At 43.3% G+C, this 26,336-nt stretch overlaps 1 protein-coding gene across 5 annotated transcripts in view; it reads left to right on the top strand.

The window, feature by feature from the left end:
* The window catches only part of LOC104001655 (putative uncharacterized protein encoded by LINC00596), a 169,737-nt gene that overhangs the window by 89,686 nt on the left and 53,715 nt on the right, over window positions 1-26,336 (top strand). Inside the window, exon 5 of one of the 5 annotated variants that reach the window (XM_063786986.1) lies at window positions 1,937-4,178. The exons of the other annotated variants lie outside the window; for them this stretch is intronic. Coding sequence (XP_063643056.1) covers window positions 1,937-1,940 — 4 coding nt within the window. The 3' untranslated portion in view covers window positions 1,941-4,178. Of the gene's footprint in view, window positions 1-1,936; window positions 4,179-26,336 lie in introns of those variants that run through there. 5 annotated transcript variants of the gene reach the window in all.

The raw sequence follows: 26,336 nt of genomic DNA, 5'->3' as shown, positions 1-26,336 counted from the left end.
TAAACAACGTGAGGAAATGATATTCCCATCTAGTAGAGGCTTTTAATCGAGAACCATGAAGTTTTACCACATGAAGGTTAAAATACACCCACTTCTGGGGGGTGGTATAAATAGGGTAAGCTAGTTGCTGCTTGGACACGATTCACACAGTAATTACAAGGTCTAACAACACTGTTCCCAAGACTGAATCATTAATCACCATTTCCGATGATGTTGACAACCGTAATGAGAAAACCCATACCAATGCATTCTAGGTCAATTTCAAGCTCTGTTATAAGAGGTATGGAGAGAAATCGATGGTATATTATTTTCCTGATTCTGAGTCGACATTTCAAACAGCACAGTGTGAAAATATAAAGACAGTGCCCTTTTAAAGGTCAATAGTGATTTCCATTACAATCCCTGATTTATCATTCAGCCCAGAAGATTTATTCTAGGCTGGGATGTAACCTAAGAGTTTGTTCTACACAAGGGAAAAGCAAAGTAGAAAAAAAAAAGCAAAACTACATAGTGGTTTTAAGGGCCTTTCTCCCCCTTTACTTTTTCTCCTTCGAGTTCAAAAGGAAGGCACCTGAAAAGACCACATCTTCAAACATTTACATTTGGATTTTTCTCTCTGTTTTATCCAAGTGATAAAATTATTTTTAACCCCTCCATAGAAGCTCTGCACCCTCCTTGTAGGCTGGAAGATCTGGGGAAAATGCCTCTCCTTATGGCATCTTGAAGAAGTATTTTTGAAGAATGTTAAGGGTGTCTTCCTTGCACTTCTCCTGTCTTCCTCTATCTTGCTTTGCCAGCCAGAGAGAACTGCTGTCAGAGAATTCCTCAGGATCTTTGACCATCCAGGAAAAGAACAACTTCAGACAGAGGATCTTGAATATTTAAGAAAGGGCTATTCTGTGTGGCCTCTGCTGACCAAGGCAAGGTTCCTACTACCTTCACCAGAAGCTCAGTGGCTTGGGAGTGATTTGGGCCAAATCAGGGAGCAAGCTGGCTGGGAAGCTTTAGAGAAAGCCACACAACCGAAGATAGATCAATGAAAGTGATAGAAAGCATTATTTCCTAGGGTTTTTATTTTTTTTCATAGTTATATTACTGGCCAATAGTATTGTGCATTCCAATACTGATGAAAAAAGGCTAAATTATTTAGGCTGCCTGAACCTCTGTTTATTTTGTTGACATGAGAGTGATGTTTTCTCCTGTAATCATTAATATTGGCCTGGTGGGCTTAATGCACGTGGCCAAATTCAGGCTCTCTACAGACAGCATCTGAAAATAGGTGTATCTGAAGTCAAGGCAAGGTGGGGGTGGGAGAAGGGAAACTCCAGTCTTGATGTTTTATTCCACTGGAGAGACTGGGAGCCTCACTAGTTTACTGGTCTCTTGGTTTCCTCCCTCCCTCTGTCTGTGGGAGGTGAAGTGCTGCCTCTGATCAGCGAGCATGGACTCACGAACTGTGCATTTGGGACCCACATCTTGCTGCCCTTGTTCTTGGGATGAGCTGTCCAGGAAACCTGTGTTCTCCTCTGCTCTCCTACTCCATAATTTTTAAGGAAAAAATTAGCTCCTCTACCCTCAAACAGAGAGAGACTGCTGAGATTTGAGGTCGAGTTTATACAATTCTGAGATTGAGTATGATGGGGCCACTTACCAAGTTTTTTGATTTCAGCTTGATTAAAGGTAAAATTTTGATCCTCTAACTACAGCCCCATTGCTTTACTACTCAATTTGTTCAGAAAGGAGAAGAGAGTGCTATTTATTGTGCCTCTTTAGCTTCCCCCAAAAGGCTGAAATTCTGACTTCCCTTAATCATCTTGGGAATTTAATACAAGTAGTTGATGGCATGGAGAGAGTCTATAAGAGATTTGCTTCCATACTTGGTGGTTTCACTCATTTCCTGAATAATTTTTTTTATTTTTTTATTTTTATTTTTTAGATAGAGTTGGGATCTATCACCCAGGCTGGAGTGCAGTGGTATGATCTCGGCTCACTGCAACCTACGCCTCCTGGGCTCAAGCAATCCTCCCATCTCAGCTTCCTGACTAGCTGGGACTGCAGGCACACACCACCATACCCAGCTAATTTTTGTGTTTTTTCAGAGATGTAATTTCACTGTGTTGCCTAGGCTGGTCTCGAACTCCTGAGCTCAAGCAATTCACCCACCTCTGCCTCCCAAAATGCTGGGATTACAGGTGTGAGCCACTGTGCCTGGCCCTGAACAAATATTTTTTGGACACCTACAGCGTACTGGGACTGTGCCTCAGCCATGATCAAGACAGACAAAATCAAGAACTTCTAGAGGAGAAAAATAGCAACAATAAGAGGAAATTGTTATAAATTGTGATTATTCCTGTGATGGAAGTAAGAGAAGTGAAGAATAAGAGGCAGAGGGTGACTTTACATAGAATGAATCTGGTTAAAAGAAGTTCTCATCTTTGCACATTCTACCATTAATTAAAATTGCTCATGATATTTGAATGGATACAAAACCAATAGTTAATAAACATAGTGATTCCTTGATATATACTATTAGAATTTTTAGTCTCCCCATAATTGGCATGTTTCTACTAGACTTTTTATGCATTGTCATACATTCATTTATTCAGTCAATGCATATTTTATGCCAGGAAATTTGCTAGGGGCTAAGGATACAGGGATGAATAAGACCTTCTTGCCACCCCAAGGAACAAACTATCTATTTAGGAGAACTAGTGACATAAATAAATATAATATAATATGATGAGATAAGCTGTCATGAAACAGAGTAAGGAGTGATCAACTTGAGATAGAGAAGTTGGGGAATTTCAGGCAGAGGGGAATAAGCATCAAAAAACAACAAAAAGCATGACTTGTTTTTAAGTGGAGCAGGAGTGGGGGTGTGCTAAGGAGAGAGTATGGCCAAGGTACCAAGGTTCTGGAAAACTAGAGCATTTTCAGCATTACTCAGAAACATAGGCCCAATTCACCTTTTGCTTTGAACTTGTCCTTAAATGGAAGCTTAATTATTATTTTCATTTTAAAGGCAAACAAACCAAATCTCAAATGGGTGAGGTGCCTCATCCAGGTCACATGTTTGATAAGGAGAACAGCCAGGTTAGAATGACCATGAATGTAAAATGATCTTACTGGTATTGCTATTAGAGTATATAGAAAGTCAGGGTTTAGATAGGTTTTAAAAAATGTGTCCCACAAAGTACACATTCTTGTTTTGTGCAAAATTTCTGCAGAATCTTCAGAAAAATACACAAAATCCCATGAAACTTTGATGGTGGTTGTGGATTTATCTGTGCTTTCTAATAAAATTTTAATTTTGAGGAGGATTAATTCTCAGCTAAAACATGGCAGCCAAAATTTAATAGTGAAAAGGAGTGAGATTGAAAAACAAGGAAAAAAGTCAGTGTCTTGGTCCATTTTCTGTTACTATAACAGAATGCCACAGATTAGGTAATGCTAAAGAAAATTTTATTTAGTTCACAGTTCTGGAGGCTGGGAAGTCCAAAATCATGGTGCTGGCATCTGGTGAAAGCCTTCTTGCTGTGTCATAACATGGCAGAGGTTATCACATGGTGAAGGGCAAGAGTGTGCCAGCTCAGGTCTCTTTTCCTCTTTTTATAAAGCCAGCAGTCCCATCACAGGGGTCCTACCCTGATGAGCATGTCTAATCCTAATTACTTTTGAAAGGTCCCTCCTCCAAATTCCATCAACATATGAATCTGAGGATTAAGTTTCCAGCAAATGAAATTTGGGAGACGCATGTAAACCATAGCAGTCAGTTTAATTATTATTTCAATTGGCCTGAGGGAAAAGAATTTCTTGCTTAAACTTTTTTTTGGGTAGAGTTAAAAGACATTTTCTAAAATATCCAGGACAGTCTTTGGTGAATAGGTCTTGGTATGTATTTAGGAGGATAATTAGAGAAAAGGAGGGCTTTAAAAGTGACTTATGCGCTATCTCTACTAATTATTTTTAATAAGGAGGGATTCGTGATGCAGAGTACTATTTTTTTCTCCCTTTGCATGTCCAAAGCAGAAGCAGTGTTGTGTGTGTGCTGAGGCATATCAAAGCCTGGCTGAACCTTCCTTAGCAGGTCTGGTAGTTTGATGTTAGTTCAAAGGAAACCTCCAGTCCCAAAGACTTTTAAATTTCTTTCTGCAAAATAAATTGAATGCTAAAAAGCCAAAAGCCAATATAAACCTCTCTGTGCCTCTGTATGTGAATGACATAAGCAAGTTGTTTCTCTTCAAAGTATTCTTTGGAAATGCATGTTTTTCTTGTGCATAGCATATATTTACATGATGTTCAACGTATGATGCAATCTTGGAAAGACGGACCAAGAAGATGGGGGCTGCTGCTGAAGATGGCTCAGCTCAGAGTTTTGTGCTTGGCTCAAAGTGGGGCACTGTGGGAGGCGGAATGATTGCATGCTATGCCATACTTTATTCTTCACATTGAAGTCTTCTTGTTTTTTAAATTACATTTTAATTTTTTTTCTTGTAGTTAGAGATAGGGTCTACCTAAGTTTCCCAGGCTGGTCTCGAATTCCTGGGCTCAAGTGATCCTCCTGTGTCAGCCTCCTAAAGTGCTGGGATTATAGGCATGAGCCACTGTGCCCAGCCACACTGAAATTTTCTTTTCTTTTCTTGACAGAGTCTCGCTCTGTCACCCAGGCTGGAGTGCAGTGGTACAATCTATACTACAACTTCCGCCTCCTGGGCTCAAGCGATTCTCCTCCTTCACCCTCCTGAGTAGCTGGCATTACAGGCACATGTCACCACACCCAGCTTATTTTTGTATTATTGGTAGAGACGGGGTTTGGTCAGGCTGGTTTCGAACTCCTGACGTCAAGTGATCTGCCTGCCTCAGCCTCCCAAAGTGCTGGGATTACAAGCGTGAGACACCATGCCTGGCCACACATTGAAGTTTTCTAAGGCACACCTATAAGCATGTCATCCTCTCCCCCAGGTGAATAAAGACATCCTACATTTGACCTATAGGTTCTGCAGGGTCTTACCCTTTCCTCATTTTCCAGCCCCACCTAATACCATCCTCGTTCTTCTGTTTCTTCACCTTCCTCCTACTACAGGGCCTCTGCATGACCATTTCCTTTCTCATGGAAAAAATACCATCCTTGTTCTTCTGTTTCTTCACCTTCCTCTTACCACAGGGCCTCTGCATGACCATTTCCTTTCTCACGGAATTGACCTTCTGACCTCTTTGCATTGCATAACTCCTGTTATCATTTAGATGTCAGCTATCATCACTGCTTTATACAAATCTTTTCTGATGTCCTTGTACAGTTCAAACCTATTACACGCTCCCAGACCAGGATGCACCTCCTTTTATGGTGTCATCATCATTGCCATAGTTACACATTTATTTTGTGATCAGCTAATTCATATCCATCTCCCCCACTAGACTGTAGTCTTTATGGGCCATGAGACTGTCTCTTTTCACTCACTGTTACATCTCCTGTGTCAAACACAGATTCATTATGGGTGCTTAATAGATATTTCTTGCATGAATGAGCAAATGAATAACAAAGCCAGTAGATTTCAGAAAAAGTTGGGTAGAAGCGGTGTGGCATGGTGGAAAGAGCACTGGCCTAATGTCAAGAGCCCAGAGCACTACACTTATTAAGTCAATAAACCAAGTATTAATTTGACCTCCTATGAGCTACACACAGTGGATACCCAGGTTGGTGAGAAGACTAAGATGCCATCTTTGCCCTTGAGGACTTCATTGTCTGCTTAGGGAAACAGAAACACAAATTGGTCCTTAAAATACATTGTGGTAGGTACCATGATGAACATATCAAAGTCACGGTGTGTGTGTGTAGGTGTGTATGCATAAACAATAGCATTGACTTTAGCTTGGGTGGTTAGGTCAGGCATCACAGAGGAGATCCCTTTCACTTAGGTCTTTAAGGGCAACAGGAGTTTGCTTTTTGACTCTGGGAAAATAATTCATCCTCACTCATTCCACAAATAATTTTGAGAACCAATCAATAGGGATTATTATTTAATTTTCTGAAGACTCAGGTTTTTCATCTGTAAAAGTGGCAGTGATGCAATTTTTTTTTGAGAGAGCATCTCCCTCTGTTGTTTACACTAGAGTGCAGTGGCGTGATCATGGCTTATTGCAGCCTTGACTTCCCAGGCTCAAGCAGATCCTCCTACCTCAGTCTCCTGAGTCACTGGGACTACAGGCATGAGCTACCATGCCCAGCAAATTTTTATTTTTTTTGTAGAGATAAGGTATCTGTATGTTGCCCAGGCTGGTCTTGAACTCCTGGGCTCAAGCAATCCTCCCATCTTGGCCTCCCAAAGTGCTTGGATTACAGGTGTGAGCCACTGCGCCACCAGGCAATGATGGAGTTTTCCCTGCCTACTTCACAGGGCTTGTGGTGGTTTGGTATCGGAACTCATCATCATCCTTTCCAACCTCCATAGGGCGCCTTCCAGAACAACAGAAACTGGAAAGGTAGGCATTACATTTCCAAGACTCTCTTGCAGCTAGGGTTACAACCATGATTTAGATTTCTCCTAGTTCCAATAACTCATCATATGAAAGATGGACTTTAGGTGGAAGCCATCTTCTTGTTGCTTTGCTGGTTTGACTGGGCTGGTGAGCCTAGTCACAGAGGCATTTTCCCCCTGCAGCAATGTTCCAGTGCTTACTACCTAGTTCTGAGGGTGCTGAGAGGGATCTGCAACACCAATGACTTCCTTATCCTTGTTTTGCAAGCTCAGTGGTATGTCCTTGAATTCAATAGTTCCAGGAGTGGCCTCTCTGTGGACCCTTGTAACTGATTCTGGCAAAGTGGGGGCCAGTTCAACAGTGTTGTTTATGTGGTCATTCCTGGAGGCCCAGTTTAGAACCCATTCTTCTAGCCCTCCAACAATTTTGTAAGAGATTAATTTTTTTGGGCTGGGTGCGGTGGCTCACGCCTTTAATCCCAGCACTTTGGGAGGCCGAGGCAGGCGGATCACGAGGTCAGGAGATTGAGACCATTCTGGCTAACACGGTGAAACCCTGTCTCTACTAAAAATACAAAAAATTAGCCAGGCGTGGTGGCAGGTGCCTGTGGTCCCAGCTGCTCAGGAGGCTGAGGCAGGAGAATGGTGTGAACCCGGGAGGCTGAGCTTGCAGTGAGCCGAGATCGCACCACTGCACACCAGCCTGGGCGATAGAGCGAGACTCCATCTCAAAAAAAAAAAAAAAAAAAGATAAAAAAAGATGAATTTTTTGGATTAAAATTTTTCTGATTAAAATAACTGGAGTGCTGTCTTCAGTCTCCTTTTACTGAAGTCTAACTCATAAAAGGCTAGTGTGCTGTACCAGTGAGGCAATAAGTGTAGAAACACTGTTCATTCATAATTTATTCAATAGATACATTTTGAGTATCTACTATGACCAGATACCAAGCTCAGCGCTTGGAAATACAACAGTGAATAAGAGAATACAGTCCTTGAATCATGGAACTTATGCCCTAGGGGAGGAAGCAAACAGGAAATAAGTGAAAAACACTTAAGATAATTACAGATGGTGACAAATGTTATGAAGAACATATAAAAGGGATTGAGCTAGAGGATACAAGGCAGTGGGAGGAGGAGAACTTAGAGGAATTGGAATAGATGTCTCTGAAGAAGTGACAACTGAAGAAGCAGTTATATGAATGTGTGTGCGTGTATGTGCATGCATGTGCACGTGTGCACAAATTCATGTGCATAGCCAGGGTAGCAAGAATACTCCAAGCAGAGGGAACAGCATACGCAAAGGCTCAAGATTATTGTATAAACAGTGATATTGCTGCCTTGAAGGTGAAAACTTCCTAAACTGGGTGGGTAAGCTCAAGGCAACATTGTAAAGCCTGTGGTTTATTGTTAGTATTTCCTGTTAGCCCTTTCAGCTCATTCTCTTACCTAAACAGCTCCTTCCACAACACTTCTGGAAACTTCTGCTGCCCATTCAATAAACTCATTCACTCAACACGTATTTATGGAGCACTTGCCATGTCTCAGAGTGGTGCTGTGCACTGAGAATAGATATATACATAACTAAGACATAGTCTCTGCCCTTGAAGAGCTTACAGGCTCCATCTGGGCCTGCCAATCTCCAGGTTTTAGACACTTTACTTCCTTTCTGTCCTTATTAAAATGACTAATCCTGTGTCCCAACCTCAGAACTCAGCTGACCTGCTAGCCAGGTTTCTAAAAATACACTGGCGATTTAATTCCACTCCATACTCCTCTTAGCATATGGTGGTTGTCAAATGAACATGGCATGCAGAAGGGAATGCAATTGCAAGCCCAGGAAAAGACTTGGCAGGGGGACCTTATTTTGGTGAATTTACCGGAGTCCAAGATTTAGTCCTCAGCCTTGTAGTCTCAGAGACCTGACTGGCCAAGGGTACCTGAGAGCAGATTCATCTTTCTTGGATGGGCACATGAACCAAGTCCACAGAGAGTCGTCAATGAAACCAGAAAGACTCTTCTTAATCTCCATCAAGAACTATTAATGTCAAGCAAACTGGCCACTGGACTTTAGGTGTGTCTTGACCCAGAACATTCTTTCCCTAAAGGCACGCTACAGGGGAAGGCACAGAAGACATTGCTTGGTAAACTTGGAATCAGTACCAGGGTGTGAGTACTGTGCTTAATGACATGGTTTCTGCTTTGTGCTCTTCCTTGCCAGAAAAATACTTGCTCTAGGGCTCCTTGGGCAGTGGTTCAGTGGCATCTGCCTCAGTGGCTCCCCTTTTCCATACTCCTGGGGTCAGTCAATCCCACTTCTGAGTCACAGTTTTCTGGATGTGTCAACAAAGGGATGCACTTATATGCTATCCTTGCCATCATTCCCCCTTTGTGCGCATGGCAGACATTACTAATCGATTGTAGCTCTCTTTCCTGCTAGACTCAGAAGAAGTCTCAAAAATCCTTCTCTATGCAGCACTCCAGGGAACCAGTCATTTGACTGGAATTGGCATGTTGAATGTAAAAGACTTCTCTCCTTGGGTCATAAGTTTGGTTAGAGCCTATCCTTGCTTATGATGACTTACATACCGATGTTCCTTTTTATTCCCAGAGGGCAAGTCCAAATTCTTGGTGGGGAGCATGACTGCCCTTCATGTACCACTTCCATGAGATAATTACCATTTTACTAGGACCTTCAATGTTTTCATTTATTCATTCTGTGAATATCTATGGGGAGCTATTCCGTGCCAGGTTCTGGGTCTTACTGATGAACACTGCCGTCCTGAGGCTTAGGGTTGAGAGGCCAGAACCTAGGAATGGTTCTTAAGATAGAAACTTGAAGCAGACCCACTGCAGAGCCCATACTGGGTTCCAGTGCTCCCCCAGAAGCAGGCAGCTGTTTTCCTCAAGGTATGGGTTGTCCTTTGAAACTCTGGCATCCAAACCCATTACAGATGAGTTCCTTTCAGATTATAAGTTTTATTTTCTCCTTTGAGTTGTGTCCCCAGGGGGCCCATTCTTATTTACAAAACTATGCAATGGTGCCTGAACTTGGTTCCTGGAACACAAGGCTTTTAACGAAGTGACAATCACATGTCCCCTTGCCTTCCAAAGAAAACCACAGAAGGAAAGGTGTTTAAATATTCTCCCAATATCCCAATAAATGTCTGTTATAATGTATTAAAATAAGGAGAGGAAGCAATGAGTTCACTCCACAAGTCAAAAAGTAGTAGGACAAACAAACAAACAAAATCCCTTAGGAGGAAGTGAATAACCTAGAAGGAACAGAGCCTGTTGAAAGGGGAGGACCAGCTGAGTGGGTTAAAAATAGCAGGAAAGCAAGCACTGCTGCCGAGCCTCCTTTTCCTGCCTCCTCCCTGTGGATGAGACAATATGTTAAGGCTAATGGGTTAGGGAAAGTTACTGCACAGGCAACTCTGTCTGCCATCCGCTCTGAGTTCCCACTGTGTAGTTCCTGCTTCCTATGCTGGGGAGAGGCCAGCACTTCGCCTGTGTCCTGTGGCGTTCTTCTGTTGACAGGTGACGTGGGGCTCAGATATTTGCAGCTGGGGGCCTCTCTACCAGTTTCTTCCTCTCACTTCCTTCCAGAAAAGTTTGTCCTTGGAAATGATGGGTATTTAGAAGTGGCCTACTTGCATGTCAAGGAAGAAAGTAAGAGAGAGAGAGGAGAACGGAGGTAAAGGAAAAGCAGAAAGAGGCATTGTAACAGAACATTAAGGGCTTGGGTCAAGGGGTCCGACCTGGGTTCAAATTCTGAATTTGCCATTTACTAGCTTTGAGTTGCTGGACATGCTATTTAACCTCCCCAAGCTTCAGTTTCTTCCTCTATAAAATGGAGATAATTATTGGTCACAAGGAGTTGTAAATGAGATGAAAGCAAAAAGCCTGGGAGGCAGCAAGGACTCAAAAATGGTGTCTATCACAATCATGATGTCATGCTGGTGCTGTTGCTATTGATAATGGTGACACTGACAACCACCTCTTGGGGCTTTGGTTTTGTTATTTATGAGTGACTTGGACCAGGCAGTCCATGAAATCCCTTCTGAGAGTCCACACTTTCATGTTGAAGAGCAACAAGACATGGTAGGTTTAAAATAAAAGACAAGCATGATTGACATTTGAATAGTACATCAGGCTTACGAGTCACTTTTATATACATTTTCATTAGAACCCCATAGCAATTCAGTGACTAGTGGTAATGACTCCAATTTACAGACAAGGAAACTGAGGGTCAGAAAAGTCAAGTGATCGACTTGACTTGATCAACTCAAGGTCATGAGGTTACAAAATGGCGGAATCAAGACCCATCTGTCCAACACGATACCAGAGTGCATTTAAGGTTCCCTGAACTGGCATTCACATCTATACCACTGTGTTTCTGCTCATCCTCTTTCCTCGGCCTAGAACATTCTCCCCATCAAAATGTCCCTTCCCAAATTCTATCAGTGCCTCTTCTAGGCTTTGAGAGCATGTACTGTGTACATGCTGCTATCACTGCATTTCATCCCCTATGGCTGTCCCCTTCACTGCACGGGGCAGCCCTGTAAGACAGAACCCAGTTTGTATTTATCTTTCCATTCCTAGTTCCTGTCACATCATCTGACATGTAGTAGGTTATCCATAAATTTTCAACCAGTGAAATGTGTATAAATGATGCACATTGCCCATCAGCCTGGCTGGGCACAGAGATATATTTGATGTGGTATAAAAATATTGGGAAAGCAATCCATTTTTGAGATGGCCTACATGAATCATCATTAAAAAAAATAAGACCTCAGTCTTTGAAACTTGTATAACATTTTTTTTTGAAACCCATTAAAACTGACAATCCCCCTACTTGGAAATTTTGGTTAGTCACTGTTTTCAAGGTGGCATTCAGAACTAAAATTACATCTGAAGGGCTAAATTAGATGAATATCATTCAATTCCAGGTAGACCACAAACAGAGACCAACACAAAATGATGTGTTGTGAGTGATGCGTTTGATGGAGACCTTACTTCTTTAAGGTCTGTTTTTATTTCTTTCTCATCCTGGGCTTATGGATCATTTATTTTATCCCCCGAAGGCTCAGTCTGATGGTTGTTTTAGAGTACTCTGATAAGATTTTAAATGTCACAGCTCTGTGGAGGAGGAGGCGATTCAAGGTTAATGAGAACCCAGACCACACTCAGTGTAAATCCAGCCTTTGGATTGACAGCCATGGGTGACAGAGACTGGAAATGCCTGTGCACAAATAATGGATGCAGTTTGACCTTTACCTGTTGAAGCAAATGAGCTGACTCATTCTGAGCTAGATAGAACTCTGCTGGGATTAAAGTTTCAGGAAGATCAGCTGGTGATTAAGTTGTGATGGTCAGAGCCAAAGAATCCGAGAGCCGGAAGGGACCTTGAGGGATCTCTTGTGTGTGTGTATATATATATATGTGTGTGTGTGTGTGTGTGTGTGTGTATTACATGTGCATATGCATATATATATTTGTGTATATATAATACATATATGTGTATGTATGTGTATTGCCATCTCATCCTCTCTATGCTTAAGGCATTTAAGCATAGAAGGATTTGCAGAGATATACTCAAGGGATTTGTGAAACCCATGAAATTGTGTGCAAAATGTAGTGTGCATATGTACAATTTTCACCATCTTCTCAAAATAGGTCCCTGTATGGTGGATCGTTTCTTCCCCATTCTTTTTTTTTTTTTTCTGTTTTCTTTTTTTCTTCCCCATTCTTTATTTACTGTTGAGGAGAAGGAATTTTTATTTTACTCCCCAGAAGCATACAGCATGGGAACATTCCCTCGGCCACCTGGCTCACTCCTCCCAGGGGGCCATTTCTCTGGTTAGGGAAGGTAGTGAGAGTGCTTGGGTCAAGGGGTCTTGCTTCTAAGTGCCTGCTTGGCTCCTCTCCAGCTGCATGGGTGTGTGATCTGTGTGGCTGCACAGGGCACTGTGTTCAGAAGGGCCTCATGCTTGGTTTAATGCCCTGCTGTTGCCCTTTTGAAATTATTAACAACTTTTGAACAAGGGGCCCCACGTCTTCATTTGGCACTGGTCCTTGAAAATTGTGCGGCCAGTTCTGCCTGAGAGGGCATATTGTCATCTGCTCTCCAATAAGGGGAAGGCTCTGCCCTTGCGAGGGGAGGCCTGACGTTTTGGAGGAGTAAATTTCAATTTACAAGGGATGCTTTAGGAAGCCCCTTTGTCTATAGAACCAAGGTTTGCTCTCCCCCTATCTCCATTGGCATGGTGGGTGTTTGAGAGGCGGCATTGCATGGTGGTTATAAGTGTGGGCCACTGCTGGGTACAAATCCCAGTTCTGCCACCTTCTAGGTGTACGACCTTGAGCAAATGATTCAACTTCATGTGCCTCAGTTTCCTATCCTGTAAAGCTTGGGTAACACTATTAAATGACTTAACATATCTAAGTACTCATGGTTCCTAGAACATAATGTTATTAATAATAGCTATTATAATTTTATCACCAGGACTCCTGTACCTTACTTATTACTTGATTTGGAATTCAGAAGGGGAAGACAGGGAGTGACTTATGGGGCTCTCTAAAACCTCAGCAGACCCTATGTCTTGAAACAGAGTAAGAACTGCTGTTAGTTTATTTATTTATTTTTTTGAGACAGGTTCTCGCTCTGTCACCCAGGCTGGAGTGCAGTGGTGCGATCTTGGCTCATTGCAGCCTCCGCCTCCTGGGTTCAAGCGATTCTCCTGCCTCAGCCTTCCAAGCAGCTGGGACTACAGGCATGAGTGACTATGCCCAGCTACACTGTTAGGTGTTTAAAGAAGAGTCTCTCCCTGCCCTCAAGGAGCTTGTAAATTCATAATCTAAAAACTGACACTCTGGGGTAACAGGGGATAAGAACTTTATAAGAGTTAAAAACTAAATCCTTTAGGCTCAGCCAGTGACAGATGAACCCCTCTCATTAAAAGAAGACTCTTTTATCCTGTCTTTGTAACATCCTCCAAGGGTACATGGATGGGTATTCTCCCTCCCTAGACAATAGCTGCAAGCATATGTCTGAGAGGATGATGTATTTATAAGAGATTTGGTTTTCAACCCAATAAATCAGGCCCAGTGCAGTGTTCAGGCAGAGCTGTGAGCCTGTGACTGGCTTAGTAATTGTCTAGAATCATCTTGATTGTTCTCTGAATGCTGAAGGGGGATGATTATTCTTTCACAGCATTTTTGACCTCAGGAAGTATATAGGCTAGTGAGGCAACCAAAATATAGGCAAGGATTAAGCAGGGTGTGCAAGGGGTAGGGACGTGGGCAGGAGAGGGGGTACTTTAGCCAACAGGGAGAGCTTCACAGAGGAGTTGAACTCACCTAAAATAAGAGTAGAGTTTCCATGGCAGACATGTAGGTGCAGAGGGTGTGTGTTTGTGTGCGCGTGCACGCACAATGTGTGTGTGTAATGAACCTTTTAAGAAAAGAGGAATTTAAAAATATTAATATGCAGCTATAGCTTGTTCTCATGGTGGTGATTGCTTTCATTTCAGACTCATCGGCGCTGTAAATGAAAATCTTAATTTAAATACTCTTCCCAACAAAGACTCCCCTGCCCTTCTTTTCTCCCTAGAATGCCTTTATTTCCTTTAAAACCATCCTTACTTGTGATTCATATCTGATTTAACAAAATTTCTCCCCGGGAGTTTATCTCTGGTAAATAGTTTTCTAGAGGACCACGAAGGCATAAAGATCTGAGAAGCCCCAAATGGCTTTGAAGTGCTCTGAGTGTAGATGCCGTGGGGGGAAGTGGGAAGGAAGGAAGGATGACTCAGCAGAGAGAGGCCCGGTGTGAGCAGCAGACAACGCCCACAGCTGAGCCCTCAGCAGGAGGCCACTCACAGCTTTGAAGGCAAGCCTTTGGCTTCTGCGGGGTGGACTTTGTGAAAAGACAAAGAAGAAATGCCTCAAAATAGGTCCCAGATTAGGACTTAGAACAACATCTCTGCTGAAACCCTTTGTCTACGAGTAAAACTAGTGACGGGGCCCTACTGTACCGAACCTGCAAGAAGTTTGCTAGGTATGAAGGTGTCCTCCGCTAGTGAGGAGACCTCAGTTTTGTCGCTGTGCTGCTGTGGACTTTGTGACTTAGGGCAAGCCCTCTAATTTCTCTGGTCTCAGTTTCCACATCTGTGAAGCGGTGCCCCTGTCTCACAGCAATCCCAAATGAGATGTTTGTAAATTGTCAAGAACTTTGGGTGTTATTTTTCCACCTCATTATAGATTTACTCTACACCATGCAGCATGTTTGGAAGCTACCTGAAAACAGGAAGAAACTAGACCAAATTAAACAAAAAGCAAAAGAAAAATGGGGATCTCTTTGAAGCCAAATAAGAACTTGGAGAGCTTGTAACTGTGATCACCCCTACAGCCAGAAAGCCTCAGGAAAATGGCAGAAGCTCTGTTTAGGGGACCACAGGCCTGTGTCAAAACAGACAGAAATGGTTTCTGTTGAAATTATATATCAGTGCTGCAGTAAGGATGCCTGCCTCCCTTCCTCCCTTCCTCCCTCCCATTTCTTGTCTGTTATATCATGGGCATGGTGCTAAGAAATATAGGAGTTCACAACCCAAAGTGGGGAGAGATCTTTAAACCTGCCGCCACGACACAAGGCAGAAATAGCTGGAATGGGAGTTGAGGGTTCTAGGTGCAGCTGGACACCAAGGAAGGGGCTCCCAAGACTGATGGTGGCAGTTGAGGAGTTGTTCCTTTCATTTCGGCCTGTTTATTAAGGTTTGAGTTCATATTTTGTTTGCACATGTTTGTTTATTTCTGTATTTACTTTTTGAGATGGAGTCTCACTGTGTCGTTCAGGCTGGAGTGCAGTGGCATGATCTTGGCTCACTGCAAACTCTGCCTCCCGGGTTCAAGCGATTCTCCTGCCTCAGCCTCTCGAGCAGCTGGGATTACAGGCGTGCACCACCATTCCCGACTAATTTTTGTATTTTTAGTAGAGATGCGGTTTCACCATGTTGCCCAGGCTGGTCTCAAACTTCTGACCTCAGGTGATCCGCCTGCCTTGGCCTCCCAAAGTGCTGGGATTATAGGCATGAGCCACCGCTCCTGGCCTGTATTTGTTTATTCAGTATTTATTTGTAAAGTATTAGAAACTGGCTTTATACTGTAGACCTGGTGGACGATATCTGACCTTCATTTAGCCAGAACATACACGGACACCTGACTTTTTTGAGATCTTTTCTGACAAAACTCTCTCCTTGGTGCAAGATGCAGGGAGGATGCTTCCCTTTGGCCTAAAGTATACAGTGCTTGCATGGGTTTAGGAACAGTTCACCAAACCCTGGTCTTTGTCCCAACATACCCCTGTTCATTTTATGCTAATTCATTTCCCTTCACTTTACTCCAACTCAATTACATTTTTTTTTTTTTGAGATGGAGTCTGGCTCTGTAGCTAAGGCTGGAGTGCGGTGGTGCGATCTCGGCTCACTGCAACCTCCGCCTCCCAGGTTCAAGAGAGTCTCCCACCTCAGCCTCCCTAGTAGCTGGGACTACAGGCGTGCGCCATCACACCCGGCTAATTTTTTTGTATTTTTAGTAGAGACGAGGTTTCACCATGTTGCCAGGCTGGTCTTGAACTCCTGACCTCAGATGATCCGCCCGCCTCGCCCTCCCGAAGTGTTGGTATTACAAGCGTGAGCCACCACGCCCGGCACAATTACATTTAATTCAACTCAATTTGGTTCAGAATATTTCCGAGCATTTGCAAGGCGCTTCAGGTCCAAGGACAACCAAAGCGCGGATCAGTTTCCTGGTTCTGACAGTCTCCATTGTGACCACTGGGTGGCAGTGTGTCACACGGAATGTTCATTCCGCGGGACTGCCGAGTGGCTCCTCCCCCAGGCCTAAGGCTCAGAGATTGTTGCCTCTTACTTGGATTTGTTTAATGTACACTTTCAAATTGAAGCGACAGCTGGTATTATAGCCGTGCGTGTGCAGTATATGTGCTTAATTATACTGTGGAATTAAATTCAAAAGGGTGAGAATGTGGTTACATGTGTATGTTTCCAAAGCCGGTTCGAGTTCGCAGCTTCTGCCTGGGGCTCAGTCAGGGATGAGGAAAGTGGAGAGGAAGCCGAGGAAAGTGGAGAGGAAGCCGAGGGAAGCCTCAGACCGAGCGGCAGGTGGCATCAAAAGGAAACTCTGCAAATTTGGCTTCCTGGGCCACTGACAGCCACAGCCCCGAGGTTCCCTTCCCTGCCTACCTGCTGCCTGAGGGTTTTTCTGGAACGGTCAGATTTTTATTATTTGTTTTTTCCAGTATCATGGGCATAAAATGGTATCTAAATGTGATTTCAATTTTGTGTTTCTATTTTACCTGTGAGGCTGAACATCTTTCCACAAGTTCATTGGCCATTCCTCGTGGAGTAAATGATGGTCTCATTTTTATCTGCTCAGATTTCAATGTACCCATTGTTAGTTTTTTTTTTTTTTTAAACAGATGTTCTCACATAACAAAGCCTGTCCGTGGTATTTTTCATACCAGCTAAGATGCTTTTGGCCTCAAGTTACAAAACACACAACTAACAATAGCTTAAATAACAAAAATGGCCAGGCTCGGTGGCTCATGCCTGTAATCCCAGAACTTTGGGAGGCCAAGGCGGGTGGATCACCTGAGGTCAGGAGTTTGAGACCAGCCTGGCCAACATGGTGAAACCCTGTTTCTACTAAAAATACAAAAAAATTAGCCGGGTGTGGTGGCGCGTGCCTGTAATCTCAGCTACTCGGGAGGCTGAGGTGGGAGAATCGCTTGAACCTGGGAGGCGGGGGTTGCAGTGAGCTGATATTGCGCCACTGCATTTCAGGCTGGGCCACAGAGCAACATTCCGTCTCAAAACCATAAACAGAAACAAAACAAATAAACCCCCCAAAGCCCCCAAACAACAACAACAAAAAACAAAGACATAGAATCATCTCATAAAATAAGAATCATGGCTGTAGGTGGTTCCGGGGTAGATTTAGAGGTGGATGTAGACCCGGCTGTCCCTGTCTTTTTTTTTTCACCATCCTCAATATGTTGGCCAGATCTCTTCTGGTGGTCCCAAGACCCCTGTTGCACTTCCAAGGAGCATGTTCTTATTCTACATAAGTAGGAAGCAGGAAGGAGGATGGCAGGAGCCAAAACTGAGCCTTCGCCTTCTGTTGTTCTTTGACTAGGGATCACATTCTTTCTTAGAATCCTCTTGAAGTCTTGCCCTATATCTCATAAGCCAGAATTGGTCACATGCCTTTATTAGATGAATTGTTGGCAACCACAACAATCTACTTCATGGGGCTGTACTGCACACCTAAGCTGGACGTTGCTGATGGAATGAGGCATTATAGATCCAGAGAGAAGGAAGGCATATTAGATTTTAATTTATAATAACCCATCCAAGACCCAGGGTCTTAGACTGACAGATCCCAATACAAAGGTCAACATCTTGGAGGATTTCTAAAATTAGATTCTTGTTTACTCCTAAAATGAAGCTGTGTTCTTCCCTCTGGGGCTGCATGAGGTTAAGGGGCTCTCAAAAGGTGGTAGAAAAAACATTACTTGGAGATTTCACATTTCTGCATAGGAATTTTCTAGGCTCTGATGTGTGTGTTTTAAAATTAAAACTAAGTCTTAGTGTAAGGTTTAGGCCAGTCTCAGTTCATCCATGGGAGCTGGGCAGATTGCTGCCCAAACAAAATCCAGTGGCATGTACAAAGGGGGAAATGGCTGTGGGTAGGCAGCCAGCTGTGCCTCCCTCTCCCCAAATCAAAACAATCGGATAATTAGTCCTCTGTCCCGCTGTTTCCCCCATGGCCTGCTTCACAGCTCTCTCCCTTGGACTTCCCTCCACCACTCTTCTTTGGTGGGTCACTTTTCTAAAAACCCTGTCTTCCTCTTTTTGCTTTCTCTCTCTCCTTTTGCAAAAGCCTAATCCTTCAGTAACTTCCTAAGAGATAATGCATAGGAGATACAAGCTGAACCTTGCTTGTGTGAGAATGTCAGTATTCTATCCTCACGTTAGACTCATCATTTGGTTGGAATAGAATGCTAGGCTTCAAATTTTTTTTTTTTTGAGACCAAGTCTCACTCTGCTGCCCAGGCTAGAGTGCAATGGCACGATCTTGGCTCACTGCAACCTCTGCCTCCTGGGTTCAAGTGATTCTCCTGCCTCAGCCTCCCAAGTAGCTGGGACTACAGACATGTGCCATCATGCCTGGCTAATTTTTGCACTTTTTTTTTTTTTTGAGATGGAGTCTCGCTCTGTCCCCCAGGCTGGAGTGCAGTGGCATGATCTTGGCTCATTGCAACCTCCACATCCCCATTCAAGCCATTCTCCTGGCTCAGCCACCCAAGTAGCTGGGATTACAGGCACATACCACCACGTCCGGCCTAATTTTTGTATTTTTAGTAGAGACAGGGTTTTGCCATATTGGCCAGACTGGTCTCAAACTCCTGGCCTCATGTGATCCACCTGCCTTGGCCTCCCAAAGTGCTGGGATTACAGGTGTGAGCCACTTCGCCCGGCCCAAGTAATCTTCTCTCTGAATTTTGGAGTCATTGCTCCATTATTTTCTTATTTCCAAAGTCTGGAAGTCCACAGTCATCCAGATTCCAGATCATTTGATGAAAACCCTACTTCTATTCTCAAAAGCTCTCCAATTATCTTTATCTCTGGTCTTCCGGAATCCACAGGGCTGTACTGTGGTGTTGAGCCCACATAGAGCTCTCTCAGCAGAGACTTCTACCTACAGTCCTGGGTAATGTGCTTGTTTTATGCCTCGAATAGTTCCCTTCCCTCCATTTTTGTTTGTGTCAAATGCCTGGAACTCCTGTTGGTTGCATGGTAGACTTCCTGGATGAACCCCTTAGCACTCATCATTTTTTGGCCAAGTTCTCCTCTCTTTATCTCTTTGTTTTACTTTTTGTGAGATTTTTTTGGCTTGATTGTCCAAACTTGAGTTGTTTATTTGCTTTCATGGTCTTACTAAGAGCTCATTTTTGTTCTTTAATAGATTCCCTTTTGCAGCATCATATTTTATGTATGAAATATTGCCTTGGGGATTTATGTTTTTTGAGATTTTCTTCTGTTTCTTGAATTTTCTATTGTCTCTAGCTTCCTTTTGTTTTTAGTATGTTTTCCTGTCCTAAGAGAAAGGAAAGCATACTAAAAACAAAGCAAAACAAAAGGAACCTAGAGACATTGGTCTGTCCACATTCATGAAGCAGGCACCAAATGTCAGTTGGAGGCTCTGAGTGTGTGCATTGGGTTTGTTGACAGGAGGGCCTTATGTAGGATGTTTGGGGCGTAGGCTAACCTTCTGATGAAATACTCCAAAATGTCAAAGTATGTAGGCCTTTACTCTAGACCATTTCCAATTTGGTCTTGATACTACCCAACAGTGGATCTCTGTAGCATCAAGTTTCTGCCTTGTTGATTTATTCATATTCTTTAAGATACCAAACTTCCTTAGGCCTCAGTTTCCTTGTCTGTAATCAGATGGAATTGGGCTAGGTGACCTCAAATGACTCTTTCTGCTCTACGGTTTTATAATATGATTCAAGACAGAGATTAGTTAAGAGATGGAAGCATATTAGAGGGAATCAACTATGCTAAAATATAAAAATCCTTTGAAGCTGTTAAGAGATAGGCTTCTAGAATCTAATAAAAATTTTGACTCATTGGAGACCTGACTCAATGGGAGATAATTAGAAATAAACTTGGGAGGGAGGATTCAAGGAGGGCTAATATTTGTGGCAGCACCTTAATTAATTTTGCCTATGCCCTTGGGATGCTGAAGTCACCAGGTTTTGCAGTCTACCTCATGGGGCTGTACTGCACACCTAAGCTGGACGTTGCTGATGGAATGAGGCATTATAGATCCAGAGAGAAGGAAGGTGTATTAGATTTTAATTTATAATAACCCATCCAAGACCCAGGGTCTTAGACTGACAGATCGCAATACAAAGGTCAACATCTTGGAGGATTTCTAAAATTAGATTCTTGTTTACTCCTAAAATGAAGCTGTGTTCTTCCCTCTGGGGCTGCATGAGGTTAAGGGGCTCTCAAAAGGTGGCAGAAAAAACATTACTTGGAGATTTTACGTTTCTGCATAGGAATTTACTAGGCTCTGATGTGTGTGTTTTAAAATTAAAACTAAGTCTTAGTTTCAACTCTATTTGCTTACTTAGACTGTCAGTTCCTGCAAAATTGGTGCCTGCGTCCCTCCTTTTAATGTACCACTCACACAGTGCATGTAGTTTGTGTTTATTACATATTCCAGTAAATGCATATATTGAGATCCAAACATGCCATAGAAAACTGCTTCCTTTTTTTCCACCTCTAACTCACGATGAAAATCTATAGGTCACCCTTCAAGTTCAGTGTGTTCTAAGCAGGCTGAGGATCAGAACTGGGGCTAGTTTAAAAGATGAAGGTACATTCAGCTCCATTTGACGGAATTCCAATGTCACAAAATTCCTTGAGGAATAACATCTTGGCCAATACTCCTCCCTTTGGCAGAGTGACTTGTCTTGCAGTCACCTCAATATCATATTGCCTGAGTAGAAATATAGCTAACCTGTCATAATGTATTTACACAGAGCGCAGGAGAGAGTGATGATGGGGGAGACATTTAGGGGAGATTTCCTGGATTTATGATATTGATTTTTGTTCTTTGTATGTGGAAGAAATTAACATCCTTTCTCCAGGAAATATGTTCTCTGTAATGAGCCTGGTTAACTTCATGAAATACAACTTACCAAGTTAGTGTTTGCCAAGGAGGAGGACTGTGATGAATTCAGAGAGGGACTGGTCTCACTTCAGGAAGGAGGTGTATTAAATTGCAGTCGAGGGAGGGGAAGGCTTAGGCTGCCTTGGGTCCTGGCAACATTGATAAAAGACAAGTCTTCGTTAGGGAAACTTGTTTAAGAAATCATGAGGGAGGGCTGGGCATGGTGGCTCATGCATGTAATCCCAGCACTTTGGGAGGCCAATGCGGGCTGCTCACCTGAGGTCAGGAGTTCGAGATCAGCCTGGCCAACATGGTGAAACCCCGTCTCTACTAAAAATACAAAAATTAGCTGGGCATGGTGGCGCGTGCCTGTAATCCCAGCTACTTGGGAGGGTGAGGCAGGAGAATTGCTTGAACCCGGGAGGTGGAGGTTGCAGTGAGCCAAGATTACACCACTGCACTCCAGCCTTGGTGGCAGAGCAAGACTTTGCCTAAAAAAAAAGAAAAAAAAGAAATAATTGGAGACGAGGGAGGATTTGCATTACAGCACAGAGTTAGGGGCTGCTTTTTATGTTTGTGTTTTAATAGAACAATTCATTCATTCATCTATTCAAGAGACATTTACTAAGGGCTAGACACTGTCCTCATCATTCAGGGTGGGAGGAGTTGCTTTTAGGGAGCTTACAAACCAGAAGAGGAAACCAACCAAACCATCTTCTTAGCAGCTGAGCATGGAGACTTGAACTTGGGAAATTCAGAATCTCCCAGAAGCTTTATAAAATGGGAAACTTAATTTTGGAAAAGCCTAAATCTGTGTATCACCTTTAGTTCTCCAGTGCCCAGCACATCATCTGGCTTGCACTTTGAAATCAGGCCTTCTAAAAATATGCCTTTCATCATTTTCCCCATTCTTAGGGATCTAGAGTGACTTCCTATGTTACCTGTTGCACTCGAGCTCAAAAGCCTATGCCTGAGTTTTAAGTCTGCTCACAATTTAGCTTATCTTCCTTTCTGGCTGCATGGGTATAGTCCCCTGGGGTGCAGATTTTGTCTCAAGATTGCTCTCATCGGCTGTTACCCTCTCATAGAGTCTTTAGATTGCTAAACCATTGGTAGACAGCTGCTGTCCCAGGAGCACTGTCACCCCCCAAACCAAGGTGTGCTTTTGCCTGGGACTCATCCATCTGTCCGCAACCCAGCAACTAAACAAGGGTTAACGGCTGGCAACCAGGAAACACCAGCCTCATCACTGTGTGCTCTGCTGCATCTGAGCCCCAACCAGACAGCTAGTGAAACACTTTGTGTACACCGTGCACAGACCCAGGGAATGCACTCTGTACTCTTTCCACCTTCCCTGCTTGCTCCTTTTCTTCTGTGTTTGTTTAGGTGCTTTCCGTTTTTCAAGATCGAATGTAGCAAACAAGTTATCTATGCAGTTAATGATGATTTATTGAGGGCCTACAAAACGGGCACAGTGGTGCAAAACAGACATCGCCAAACCTTCATGGAGCCTAGAGTTCAGATGGAGGAAAGAAGTTACATCACACAGTCATGTAAATCAGCATAAGTTGTGTGGTGTGGGCCATGCAGGCAGTACCCTGGGGTAGTGGTAGCAGGGTGTTAGGGTGGTGGAGTCTGTGGGAACTCTCACCTCAGTGTCTGGCTGGGACTTTGCACCTGGGCCCTGGACCTGCTCTGTGGATGGGGACGGGGAAGTCAGAGAAGTTTTCCATGCAGTCCTGGCCTTTGGGCTGAGGTCTGAGTAGATGTTAACTAGGCTTATAGGAGGAGAGGGAGTGTCATTCAGCAGGAGTGGCATGTATAAAGTCTCTTGGGTAAGAGAAGTATTGTGCATTTCAGGAATTGACAGTAGCCAGTGTGGTGGCCTAAAAGTCCCATTTCTCCCATGGACTCTTCTAGAACTCAGAATTTTATCCTTATAGGCTTTTTTTTTTTTTTTTTTTTTGAGATGGAGCCTCGCCCTGTCGCCCAGGCTGGAGTGCAATGGCGTGATCTCGATTCACTGCAACCTCTGCCTCCCAGGTTCAAGTGATTCTCCTGCCTCAGCCTCCCAAGTAGCTGGGATTACAGGAGCATGCCACCACACCCGGCTAATTTTTTGTATCTTTAGTAGAGATGGGGTTTCACCATGTTGGCCAGGCTGGTCTTGAACTCCTGACCTCGTGATCCGCCCGCCTGGGCCTCCCAAAGTGCTGGGATTACAGGTGTGAGCCACTGCACCTGGCCCCTTAGAGCCTCTTATTTATTCATTTGTAAAGAGATTGATGGCTTCAACAAGCAATAATTTGGGGCCTATTGTGAACTGTGCAAGGCACAGAGAATACAAAGCCTGCTACAAGTGCCCACAGTACTTTTTCCTTTCCCTTTATGCTCAGTCCACTTTTATTTTATTATTTTGTTTTTTTAGAAATGTGGTCTTGCTCTGCCACTCAGGCTGGAGTACAGTGGCACAGTTATAGCTCATTGCAGCCTCGACATCCCAGGCTCAAGTGATCATCCCACCTCAGCCTCCTGAGTAGCTGGGACTACAGGTGCACACCCCCATGCCCAGCTAATTTTTGTATTTTTTGTAGAGAGGGGGTTTCACCATGTTGCCTAGGCTGGTCTCAACCCTTGGGCTCAAACGATCCTCCTGCCTTGGCCTCCCAAAGTGCTGGGATTACAGGCGTGAGCCACTGCACCTGGCCTCAGCTCACTTTTAAATATTGTCTATTGCTTATTACCCGTTTCTTGTACTCCATCAGAGGCTATAAGTTACATTCTGAAGGGACTGTGTTCTAGAGTATCCTAGATACTGGGGCACAGAGCCTGGCACATAGAAGATGTTCAACATATGTTTGTTGAATGATTACGTGTGTCGAATTAAAGCCTGATGAAACATGGTTGTGACCTTAAGGATCTTACATCTGGCAATGGCTTAGCATACCACTCTGCATTATTCTTTAATTGCTTCATGTGCAAGGCCTCTCCCACCAGACTGTGAGCTCTCAGAGGGCAGGACCAGTCAGTTAGGAATTGGCTGTGAAGCATTAGTCTAAGACTTTATAAGAAGGAGAGGATATGATTTGAGTTGGAATCTAGCTGATAGACAGAAGTTTGCAAAATAGAACCCATCATGATAAAATGAAGTCTTTTGAAACTTCTAGGAAAAATCATTTTGAGAGTTAATAGTAATAGTAATTATAATAAAGTTTAACTCAATTCTCTCAGCACTATGGTGCTGCTTCTGTGAATTCTTGGCTTTACAGTACAGGGTTCCATATTTATCGGGATTGAGGAAGGTATGTAGCCTGCCAAGTAAGCACCATCTGTATTTTATTTTTTGACATTTGAGAAGCACTGCAGATAGACCCAATCTCCATCCACTTCCCATCTCAGCTTCCTGGGTCACTGCCTGAAATCTCACATAGAAAGGTGACACGAAAAGCCAGTGGGGTTATTATTACCTCTATCCCATGGCTTATTGCCTCTGTTAAAGAAAAATGGGTCTGAGATGGGATCCTTCGCCCAGGGATCTGAGGAGGCTAGCCTCAGGCCCAGGGGTCATTTTTTACCACAGTGAGCCTGACGCAGGGAGTTCTTAGAGGGAAAACTCGTTAGCCACAGAATGAAATTCTATCTGGGGCTTCGCAGCTCTGTAATAACCCCTCCAGTGACCTCACCCAGATGCATAAGTCCACTGATGCAAGCTGGCCAGTTTGGCCTTCTCTTCTGTGTTGTAGGCAACGGCTTCGGGGAAGAAAAGAGGGCGAGGTGCATGGGAAGAAATGAGCTCAAAGGAGATTGTGCCAATTACTGCACCTGTCAGTGTTCAACAACAGATAAAATTAATTCGGAAACCCAAACAGTCTGCAGAAAACCGAACACAATTATCTAAGAAATTAAGTTATACCGTTGCCATGACCTTTAATCAATCATCCAACCGTTAATGTTAATTTTGTGATCTAAAAATCATAGTTCTATTTGCATTTTAATGGCTGCTAAATGAGTGTCATCAGGAAGAAATAATGGCAGGGTGGCCTTTTGCTACAAATTCTTCCTTCCTAATGGTGATGCACAAAGCGAGGAAACGGGTGTTTGGAAAAGGTTTTGTTTCACCTCCCAGCAGATGTATGGAGCTGCCCTTCTCAAATGAAAAAACAAGCAATTCCCCACAAATACCACCACCTGTTGTTATAAATAAATCCAAGCTGTAAAATGGAACGAAAGCTTAATGGCAAAATCATTATGCACCTCCCACCCCCTCCCGTCAATCCTTCATAATAGCCTCTTAACAACTTGTTCCTCAGTCGTGTACCTTTTTAAGCTTTCGACCGCCATCAGGTCCCAGCCCTAACCAAGAGAAATGGCCTGTGGATTTGTGGCTAAAAATAAAAAGTTACCAACCTCGGGGAGAATGATCACACGTCCATTTGCACGGTTTAAGTGGCTAGAAACTGGCTACGTGCCACTCTACACTTAGGGTTCCCTTTAATTCTTAATCCAGACATCCAGTGGCTTATTTTACAGCTAATGAACCTAACCTTCAGGTGGGAGCATAAAATCCTAATTAAATCCGGGCATCATGAGGTTATTGGCAGGCTGTCTATAATTCGGCAGAATCTTGCTTCTGTGAGTAGCGATAGGAAAATTATAAAACATTTGAATTGGAATGTTTTATCCTTTAATTATCCTCTTACCCATCTCCAAACTCTATTTCCCGATGGACTTTATCACTCCGTCTATAAATATTGATTGTTTAGCAGGCCCGGGATATTATACTTATTAAAAATATTGCATTCCTCACCTGAAACTCAGCTTCTTTCCTTAAATCTCCTGTGAGAAGACTTAGACGAATTATTTCTTCTGATGAAAGAGATCTTAACATTATAAATTGGGGGAGAAAAAAGCTTTAAAAATAAAGAGCTTCAGAGATTTTTTTCTGAGTACAGGACACTCAAATAAGGAAGGGAGGGTAAAATATTAGAGAAGGATGCTAACTTATTTTTTTCCTGCAAAGAAAAAGTGGGGGGTGGGTAATGTTCCTGCAAAGATTGCAAAACTCCATTTCATAAAAGATTTATTAGCAATGACAGA

Source organism: Pan troglodytes, chromosome 10 (genome assembly GCF_028858775.2).
Source record: "Pan troglodytes isolate AG18354 chromosome 10, NHGRI_mPanTro3-v2.0_pri, whole genome shotgun sequence".
NCBI classification, from domain to species: Eukaryota; Metazoa; Chordata; class Mammalia; order Primates; family Hominidae; genus Pan; species Pan troglodytes.
This window is presented reverse-complemented; position numbering and strand designations above follow the sequence as displayed.